The sequence below is a fragment of the Populus euphratica genome, unplaced genomic scaffold (genome assembly GCF_000495115.2).
Source record: "Populus euphratica unplaced genomic scaffold, PopEup_1.0 scaffold227.1, whole genome shotgun sequence".
NCBI classification, from domain to species: domain Eukaryota; kingdom Viridiplantae; phylum Streptophyta; class Magnoliopsida; order Malpighiales; family Salicaceae; genus Populus; species Populus euphratica.
The window spans coordinates 290,161-301,629 of NW_011500104.1; the positions used below are offsets into that span (position 1 = coordinate 290,161).

At 32.1% G+C, this 11,469-nt stretch overlaps 1 protein-coding gene across 1 annotated transcript; it reads left to right on the plus strand.

The window, feature by feature from the left end:
* The first annotated feature begins 8,957 nt into the window (after nt 1–8,957).
* On the plus strand, nt 8,958–10,986 carry LOC105109592 (glycerol-3-phosphate acyltransferase 5-like). The gene is made up of 2 exons (XM_011004341.1): nt 8,958–9,702; nt 10,019–10,986. The coding sequence occupies exons 1-2, from the start codon at nt 9,154–9,156 to the stop codon at nt 10,934–10,936; spliced, it is 1,467 nt and encodes a 488-aa protein (XP_011002643.1). The 5' UTR covers nt 8,958–9,153; the 3' UTR covers nt 10,937–10,986.
* The last annotated feature ends 483 nt before the right edge of the window (nt 10,987–11,469 follow it).

An 11,469-nucleotide genomic window follows, 5' to 3' on the forward strand; every position in this document is an offset into this window, starting at 1 on the left:
TAAACCCGGCCTGATTCAAGCCCCGGGTCGGCCGGGTCTCAGGTCAACCCGCCGGACCGAGCCGAGTTTTAAAACTATATGTAGTTCAGTCGACTGCTGGGCTAAGAGATGGTTGAAGGAGGGAAAAAAAAGAAAAATGATTAAAAGAAAAGGAAGTGCAAAATTGTAGAGAGAGAATATAAATGGTGAAAAACAAGAGGAAAATTATATTAACTCTTCGAGGAGGTATTTTGAAACTTGAAAGTACATACAGTATCCAAGTATTTGATGATTTAATACATATGTTTGTTTTTGTTTTTTACTTTAAAAATATTTAAAAATAATAATTTTTTTTATTTTTTATTCACTCTAAATTAATATATTTTTAAATTATTTTAATATGCTGATATTAAAAATAATTTTTTTAAAATAAAAAATTAATAATATATATTTTAATATAAAAATTATTTAAAAATTAATCATAACTATGTTACTAAACAATCTCGTACAAAAATATGAGCTGCCAACAAAATAGCGTTTATATCCTTAGTTTTTACCAACACACTGCCCATCTTTAATAAATTGATATTATAGTCAAGATCAGTTGACCAACGTTGTTTTATAAAAACATCGCTTATAGGATATTATAAAATCAGGTGATTATTTTAAAATGAGTTTTTGGCGAGAAAAAACAAGATTCATTGGATCAATACTCTCGGCATCGGCTTTGAGTCCAGATAATGTCTTATGTTTTGATGTGTAAATTCCAGGGGAAGATTTTTGTTAGGGATTTGAAAAACACAATGAACACGTGCAATACAGTTTTTTTTTATAAAAAAAAATAACATATTTACATCTCCATCCATGAATTCCAACCACATTAAGCTGACATCTCTAATCCAAACACCGTATGTAATCTATTTTGCAAATTGATGGAATTTGTTCTTTATATTGGTTCAGGATTAAAAAAAAAAAACTTGAAAAATATTCTTGTCAGAGAATTAAAATAAAAATTGAAAGAAAAAAAACTGATTGTAAATATTTCTAAGCATTTTTCTAGCAACATCGCAGTAGCAAGGACACTTCAAAGGAAGCGCTGGATGAAAAACAAAAAATTAAATAAAAATATTATTCTGACTTTTCAATTTTTATCTTCCATGTTTGTTTAGGCATAGTTTTTAAACCCGGTCCAGTGGCTGACCCGGTCCAAGGCCCGGGTTCCGGATTTTGACCAGGTCAATTTCAAAACCTTACAAAATATTATTGATGGAAAAAAAATTTTCATTGATTTTTTTAACATTTTTAATTATATTTATACTATTTAAAAAGTTATGTTTTTAATTTATATTTTATTTGGCATTGTGGTACAATTTTATTTAAAAAAATAATAATTTTTTTATCTCAAAAAAAATTGTTTGTTTTTTAAAAATATTTTTAAATAAAAATAATTTCTACTGGATATCACTCCCTGCCCATGTGGCGCGTCGCTAATGCACCGATGGCAGGTGGGTTTTGTTCATTCAATGTTTGATTGCTACTGCTGTACTTGGGTGCCCCCACCTCACTGCTATTGCCCGTGCATGCTCCTGGAAGCCTGTTTTATCTATAAGCTGAAATGCCCATAATGGGCACACAAATATATTTTTCTAGAAAAAAAAATACAATACAGTATAATTAACAAACGACAGAAACAAAAAAAATAATCATTGTAACCCCTATATATTTTATTTTATTGTCCACCGCTGTAGTGTAGTAATTATTTTGTTATTCCAGAAAAAATTACATGTTTTTGAACCAGGGTTATTTTAGTATTTTTATAATATACATTATTTATTATCAATTTGTTTTGAGATTTTTGCATTTATTCAGTGTTTTATAGATAATAAAATAATCTAAATATATTTAAAAGTCAAAAAATTAATAGTCCTCGTTATAATTTTTAAATTCGGCCTAGTTTAAGATTCAATTTTTAAGTTGTTTAGTTGTCTTGGTCAATTTTTTTTAAAAAAAATTAATATTATTTTAGTTGAGCAACAAAAAATTAATAAGTTATAATTGATATAGTTTTGAAATTCGACGGGTTGTCAAAGACCAGCCAACCTGGTATTGGAATCAAGTTGAATTTAATAAAAATAAAGAAAGGAAAAACTCAAAGTGATTTAATGGACTGACTCGATAAGACTGGATTAAAAATTTAATTATAGATTATTAATTTTTTTCCTTACTAAAATAATATTATTTTAATTAAAAAATCAACTGAATCAAAACCCCAAATCTAAGTTTTAAACCAGCACTTGACAATTATTTTTTATTTAAAAAATAGTTTAGCCCTCTAGAGAAGCCGGGTAAAAAAGCTAGCTGTGATACAAACTAAATTAAATCTGTTTTGTACTGCTCGCCTGTATAAATAAATATATACTGAAATGCCACAGCCAAAAGGTTAGAATTCACACGTGAAAATATAGCTTGTTCTCTCAATTTTACGAATTTTCATTTATTTCATCCCTGTATATTTACATATTTAGGTTTTTATACTTAAAATTTATTTTTATTGTGTTTCAGTTCATAAATATTGAAAAGGTAAAGAAAGTTACTAAGGATGAAGAGGAGAGATACAGTTTTTCATAAATTATATTTTAATAATAAAAATATTAATTTTAATGTCAATAGATTCATATAGAAAATGAGTTTTCAATAAAAATAACTTAAATTTCCAATTATGTTGACAAAAATAAGTTGAAGCCCCTGAAGATTTTTTATTCAATTTTATTTTTAATTTTTAGATTAACTATAGGATGTTTTGGTGCTGTGAACGGGGTTATTGAGTTTCATGTAATGTATTACTTTCCAGGTTTTTTATGTAAAAAAAAATGAGATTGGGGGTTTTTGGATCCTAATACCTAAAAATCCAATTTAGTAATGGAAGATGCCCGAAATTTATCATACCGGATTACATGGACAGACAGTGTGCTATCCATTTATTTGAAAGAAGGAAACCATGCAATTTAAATTATAGAAGATTAAAATAATGTATCTACCTGCCCTGGATCGCTTGGCTCGTGTAATTAAAAAAACCTGATCATTATTATAGTCTTAAAATAATTTGGTCGGTCGGTGTAATATGTCCACTAATACTAAACGTACAACGACTCCTTCATGTGAATTATATTAAATCACAATTTTTATCTATTTCCTTTTTATTTTGAAAAAAAAACTACATGATTTTCTGAAATGTTTTTTATACCGAAATATATTAAAATAATATTTTTTATTTTTTTAAATATTTTTAAAAATAATACATCAAACGATTTAAAATATATATAAAAAGAAACTCCAAACTTGTGCATGTAAACAAATATATAAAAAAATTAATTTTTTTAAAAAGATGAAAAAGAAACTCCAAACTTGTGCATGTAAACAACCCATGAGGATTTATTTTATCTTGCGAACCCTAAAAAACCAAAGCTATAGTCATGTAAGCCAGGAAAACAACTGCATCTCATGTCAAAATTAAGTTATTTTCTTATTATTAATCTAGATGTCTAGCTAATTTGTGTATATTTTAATTAATTTTATAGATTTTAAGGTTAATGATTATATAAGTTTTTAGTGGTTTTAAAATTTATAAAATTTAGATTGATAATTTAAAAAAAACAAATCTAAAATCTGATAAATTGAGTTATATTATTCTAGATATAATAGTTTTTTAATATACGATTAAAAAAATAAATAATATTTTTAAATTAATTTATACAGGATCGAGTATTCAAGTTAACACCCATCTGGGAATGAGGTCATTACCGCTTTTAAATGCTTTTAATTTGAAAAAATATTACATTGATAATTTTTTAAATATATTTATATCAACCCCGGAAAGGTGCCGGTGAAGGAGCTTTCTGGCTTTTGGTGCAGTGCCCAACAAACATTGGACCTCAAGATGCCTTCGATATCTCGTGCGGTGTGACAAAAGCATCCACGCACTGTCCAAGCCTCTTGCATTATTTTCGGTGATAGTGTCAGCCTTTCCTCTATTTTTTTAACATCTAACGGATAAAGATGATTTTACAAACATGTGACGCCGTTTATAGCATGGTAATACGTGTAGTTGTTTTAAAAAATATTTTTTATTTATAATTATATTAAAATAATATTTTAAATTTTTTCAAAATTATTTTTAATATAAAAATATAAATTTAAAATAAAATATTTTTTTAATGTTTTCGAAAATATTATTAAACAAACAAAGCCTAGCGCTGTAAAATATTCAACTATGATGACGTGGCCTGTCAGTATCCGAAGAGCGCATCTCCAAACACCCTCTCGAATTGTTATTTCACATGTACGATACATTCTGAAGACCATGTACAATCTGATCTTTTGTGCTTACACAGATATAATTTTATATGTAGATATTCCTTTCCTAATAACTTATGTTATCTTCTATCCTCTGATTTCAGTGCTCTTGCTCGACTCTCTTGCTGTCCAGAATGAAATAAATAAAATCCAGATACATTCAAATGCGTGAATTTAAAACCACTGCATGAGAGGTCACTTACGGCTACGAGGACTGGGAGAGCAGACAGTGAGTGCTGGAAAACCCAGGCATGTCATCACAGCCACGTTCATGAACTTGTGCTCCCATTAATTACCTTGGGAGATGGTTACGTGATAAACTGATCCGGACATTATCAGTAAGAGATAATTATTACATGCTTTTAAACAACATATGTACGGCACATGTAAAGTGATTTTCATAACCATGTTGCGAGATTTAGTTTTTGCTTGAATTGAACTGTTATTAATCAATCAGTAGAGATCATGTTCTTGCGGCTTGCATCTTGCTCGAATCAATCAGAATGCATGAGTAGTTAACTCACTACAAATTACTACAATTATGCAGGAGATTATGTTAATTAGAAAATAACAAAAATAATTGGAAAAAAAACCAAAGAATTTTACGTTGCTGCTGCTTAATTTCCACCAATACAGCGCGATTTAAGAGATGTTTTAGATAATAATAGCCTTTTAAAGTAAAATATATTAAAATAATATTTTTAGACAAAAAATCAATCAGAATGCATGAGTAATTAACTCTGTCCTCGACTCGTACTTGACATTTGATTCTAGGGAAATAGATATTGCATTTGATGTGTAATTAATGCTGTTTTTTTTTTAAAAAAAAATATACCTTCAGATTTTCTTCTTCTTGCAAAAAAAAAAATAAAAAAAATACAAGCCGGCTTGTTTACAGAGAGAAATGTTATGCAACACCTCGCAGAACTGCCGAAGGTAAAATATAGTGATGGGAGCAGGTCACGAGAAGAGGTAGGGAAGGAAGTGAAATAAAATTGCCCGTCCCCCATTCTTTTCTGCTTTCCTTCTGGGTGTGTCTGTCGTGAAAGATTGGCCGGAAGGATGAACGAGACGATAAAAAGTACTGGGTGTTCATTCTTTTTAACAATAAAGACAGGGATTCAATGAAGGATGACAAATGTTTTTTCAAATCAATTTTAAATATTTTAGTTATAATAAAATTAAATTTCTTTTTATTATTTGTAATTTTCAATACTTTAAAATTATTTTTATAATAAATTCTATATTTTTTTGAGAACACGAATATAATTTACACCATGTATGATAATTTATCTTGTAAATGACTTTATTAACCATTTCCCCTTCTCATTTTTTCATCTAACCAATTCATCCCTCCCCCAATCTCCCTCTAGATTCTCAATTCTGTTCTTGGTTGACGTTATTCAATTGGAAAATATGTTTTAATTTCAGAGCATTTGTGCTGGTTATTTCGGAGTTATATTATATATATAATTTAACTTAAATTCAAAATTAAATTAAATTAAAATTATTTAATTCAAATTTTAAATACAAGTGAAATTTTAGGAATTAATCTAAAATGACTCGATTAATTTAATGGGTCTAAAAATAACTTGGATGATTTGTAAAAATATAATTTAATTCAAAAATTTCAAAAAAAAAATTTAAAAAATTTAAGATGACAACATATTAGATTATCAATACAGGTCATGAGATCATAAAACTATCTAGGTTTATTGGAGTTAACTCTTAAAACTCATGACTCAAATTATAAGCTTAAGATAATTTTAGAAAAAATAAATTAAAACAAATAATAAAATTTAATTCATAATTAACTAAATGTTAAAGGTGTTGAATGAAATATTAAAAAAATTAACTAAAAAAAAAAAAAAAAAAAAAAACTTGAGTGAATCGAGTTAATCCATAACATGAGTTATGAGATTACGATAACAACAAATAAAACAAGATACAATAAATTATAAAATTTAATTTCTAATAAATTAAGTGTTTATGGTAAAATTAAAGAAAAAAATAATATTTAATCAGAACAGAACAAAATATTCCAGCCAAAATTTGCCCAAAATTTTCAAAACATGCTGAAAATTTTAGCGAGATAAAATTTATTCTAATTTGATTATTTTTTTTAATAACAGTTATTTCTAATAGGAATAGATAACCTTAAATTCCCTCCAGTCCCATAAGTATGGCCTTTCTGGGTTACCACTCAACTTTGAATTCGAGCAGCTCAGTCCCTTTACTTGGCAATTTCGGTCCTTTCAGCCGATTTTGTTACTAGTCAACTGTCTAACTGAATGCCACATGTCATGATGAAATTGAACAAAGAATTTTAAATTGTCCTCGGGACTTGGGAGTTTACAAGTTCCCCTCGTCGCCAAGGGGCAGCCAATATTGACTCGAACACAGACATAAACGGGCTGTTGAAACGAGCCCAATGGCACTACTTGACCATGCAAATTTGATGGCCTGAGCTTCCTTACGGACAATCACATTAATTAGATCAATCAACACATCGTTGGGGCTAAATATAAATGGATGTAGGCACCCTCGAAACTTTTGCTGTGTTACAGAAGCATATTGAGGAGCTGGGCTTAGGCTGAGTGGCTCTCCAACATCTTATGGTGCTTGGGGTAGTTCCTGTATCAAGGCCTACTCTCAAACTTTCTCCACGCAAAGTTGTTAACCCAACTAGAATCAACGCCCACTCAAACCCAGCAACTTATTTTTTATGAGTTTAGAAGGTAATTATTTTCTATTACATCACAACGAAATAAACTGAAATTACTGACGCTAACGTGCTTCGTTAAAAAAAAATCGAGCATACAATTATTAAATTATGCTTGTAACTTTGAAATTAGTTTTAGAATAATAAAGTGGATCCAGTTTCCTGAAATTAAGGGTAACTTGAGCTTATACAGATCTCGTTAAACAAGACAATAGCTACAAATCCTTTGTTTATTTATATTCATGCCAATCCTCAAATTATGATTACTTGCTTGGTTTTTAAGAAATCGCAGCTTAATTAAACACCACCTTCATAATTAAACTGTATTGCCTTTCCCTGCTTGCAGACCAGGAAACAGCCCAACTTTGATCTGCAATATTACCTGGCCAAATCTTTGGATAAACTCAGCTCACACAATACACATAGCCAATATTTCCTAACAAGTTTCTCATTTTCCTGCCAACCTTACCTAACTTAAGGGAGAAAGTGTCCCCAACAACCTGAAAAGCAAATTAACTACTAGCATTTTATAATCGAAAGGAGTGTTGCACAAATAAGTTGACCAACCGTGCTCAAAGAAGGCAAAAACATTTTCTTTCCTACTTTAATTCTCAGGGAGCTTTAAAACATTATCAAGGATCCCATGATGATAGCCAAATTGCAGCTTCGGGACATCTTCGGCTGGATAAACTTATACCATGGTTTTCAATTATACAGGCAATTATATACGTATAGCCAAGAAACGAACTACTTGGTGATTATTTATTATTTAAGTATGAAGCGTGCTGGCCATCTTTAGTGGCTTGTAATCCACATGGAAATCAAATAATGTGGTGAAGACAGTTTTTTCTTTTAATTAATTCTTTTTTAACAATCTCAATCTCATATTTCTCTCACACAGTATATATCCAAACTCTTTGATATGATTTTACTTCTTTATCTAATGGTTTCGTGCGCGTGTTTGTGCATGCGTGTGACAATTAACGACAAAGGTCGTCAATGTCAAGCAGGGGTGGAATGGTTATTTGGACGGGCCAGCACCTAATTAATGCGATGCCATCTATAGTGTGCCTTTGGTTTCGTTAAAAAAATCATTGTACATGTACTGAAAAAAAGGTTGATTTGGAAGCAGATACAATCATAATTTAATTGATCACCGTACGTTTATGTACAACCAGCGTGTATGTTTGAAATTTCTCGGAAGCCATTGCAGAAAATGCTCCATATTAAGGACTAAATCAGTACACCACGCATATATTGACCTTAATTATTCTGATTTCAACGAAAACAACTCAACGCCTAGCCAGCTCGTGAAATGTCCGTCTCCCTTACCAATCTTGATTAGGTCACTTCATTAAAAGAAAATAAGAAAATACATCACGGATCAAAGCATCAAAGCTACGCACATCTTCTGTTTTTCTGACTCTAAATTCACATGATTTGACACATGGCAAGCTAGATAGAGAACAAGTGCACAGCCAGAAAGAGTTCCAGAAACTGCGAGGAGAGAACTAAAGGAAAATGTGAACAGTGAAGAAGCAAAAGAAATAATCGGCCAGCTTTGCTAGTTCCCATGCAACAACGTGGGAGTGATCATTATCACAAACTTCACAAATCAAGAATTGAATTACATGACAAATATATACCACATACATACGTACGTACATACACATACGGCTCAAGTTATCTGGGTTAGTAACCTAATAATAGTTATACTTTAGGTGTACAAATTATAGACTGTTCAACCTGTTATAAATCTTGATAAATGAAATTAGACAAAGTTGTTGGGGTTAAGTAATCAATCTTTGTGTGGTAACGTGGCGTATAATCCAACAGATATTGATCTATAGATATATACACCTAGGCAAGAGGGCAAGAGGCAGTGTTTATAAAGTATATAAGGGGCAGTTGTAAACTGATAAACCGTCAAATTCCAGGATCAGAGAGCAGTCAAGCCAACCTCTTCCCATAATTTTTTCAGCACATAAATCCGTTGTCACCTACGAAGAAAAGAACCAAACAAACATTTTGAACACACAAATATCCTCTCAAGGTAAACAAATATCAAAAGACCAAAAACCAAGCAAAACAAAACCCTAATGGATGCAGTTGTTTCAGAGCTCGAAGGAATTCTTCTCAAAGACCGAGACCCCTTTTCTTATTTCATGTTAGTAGCATTTGAGGCATCGGGTTTGCTTCGCTTTGCCTTGTTATTGATTTTTTGGCCTGTAATTTGGTTACTAGAGATGTTAGGGATGGAAGAGTATGGGCTCAAACTAGTGGTCTTCGTTGCCACTGCGGGTGTTAGTGAATCGGAGATTGAGTCGGTAGCAAGAGCCGTTTTACCAAAGTTTTACATGGAAGATATTGACATGGAGGCTTGGAAAGTGTTTAGTTCATATGATAGAAGAGTTGTGGTGACTAAAATGCCAAGGATCATGGTAGAAAGGTTTGTGAAGGAGCATCTGGGAGCCGATGAGGTTATTGGGAGTGAACTTGTGATAAGCCGGTTCGGGTTCGCCACTGGATTTGTCAAGGGCAACAATATTGATTCTTATATCTCGAGTCGTGTCGCCAAACTATTTATCGATGAAAAGCCTGGTTTTGGACTTGGGACGATTACTTCTTCATTCTTATCCCAATGCAAGGTGAGTGCATATATATATATATTAGTGGCAACCTCAGCTAGTGTGATTAATTTAAGGTTATCAACTTAATCAAAGCTTTCTCGGTTGATAGTTCAATTGTTTAAAAACTAAAATTTTGAAGTTTTATTAGAAGGCCTCAGATTCAAACTCTAGACGAGGATTGTGCATGATTTATGCTGGATGAGAGGGGCTATCACATTAAGTAGCTAAAGTTCCATTTGATCTCCCATGGAATACCAAAGTAAAATACTATTCATGTTAATTAATCGAGCTACCGCTGACAATTACATCCATTTCTTGTGTTGACACTTGACAGGAGCAAACACACCCCCCATTCATGGCCAATCAAAACCATTATGATCACCCGCTCGTCCGCCCTCTCCCTGTAATCTTTCATGATGGCCGCCTGGTCAAGCGCCCAACACCATCCACGGCTCTCCTAATCATCCTCTGGATGCCACTAGGCATCATACTTGCAACAATCCGAATTCTAGTGGGAGTAATGTTACCGATGTGGGCTAAACCTTACTCGTCCAGAGTATTGGGTGGCAAAGTCATTGTCAAGGGCAAGCCACCACCGCCTGCGTCCGGTGGTAATAGTGGTGTGCTATTTGTTTGCACGCATCGAACTCTAATGGACCCTGTTGTCCTATCCACGGTGCTAAGGCGTAAAATCCCAGCAGTCACATACTCCCTTTCGAGATTATCAGAGATCCTATCACCAATCCCCACCGTTCGGTTAACAAGGATCCGCAATGTTGATGCTAAGAAAATCAAAACAGAACTAGCCAAAGGTGACCTCGTGGTTTGTCCAGAAGGAACAACTTGTAGAGAACCATTTCTATTGAGATTTAGTGCACTTTTCGCTGAATTAACTGACCAGATAGTACCAGTGGCAATGAATTATAGGGTTGGTTTTTTCCATGCAACTACAGCAAGAGGATGCAAAGCTCTGGACCCTGTATTCTTCTTCATGAATCCTAGACCAGTTTACGAGGTGACTTTCTTGAATCAGTTGCCAGTAGAAGCTATATGCTCATCTGGTAAAAGCCCACATGATGTTGCCAATTATGTACAAAGAATCTTAGCAGCTACATTAGGATTCGAATGCACAAACTTCACTAGAAAGGACAAGTACAGGGTTCTCGCTGGGAACGATGGAACAGTATCGTACACTTCATTCGTTGATCAGATCAAGAAGGTGGTGAGCACCTTCAAGCCTTTTTTTCACTAGCTATCATCATATATGAAAATATAAGACTTATTTATATATCTGCTTCAATTTATCCCGGGTTCATCTTTTCTTTTCTTTTCTTTTTGTTTTTGCATATGGCCGGGATTTGTATTCTTTTTATTTTTAATATTTCCTTCATGGAATTGTTGAATAATATACGAGGATTACTAACGTCAATCATGTTATTTTTATCATTGTTAGTGATCTCATTTGGACTTGGAACTAATATTTTTCTTATTTGTAGTTCATCTATCGAGTGTGCGTGCGTGGTGTGTGTGTGTATGTTTATTGTTATCATTTTTCTTTTTAATCAATTTTCACTACGCTTAATATTTTTAAATTGCTTCCGATTATGAAAGGATACATTTCTTGTTAATTAGATGCTCCGGTAAGCTAAAATAAAAAATAAAAAGAAACATTACTCCTTCCCAGCAATCTGTAAGTTGTTTTCCCGAGTACTGATATAATTATGTAATCTCATTTAATCCGTATTGGAAGAAATAAATAACAATTTACTCGATGTGATAAATTAA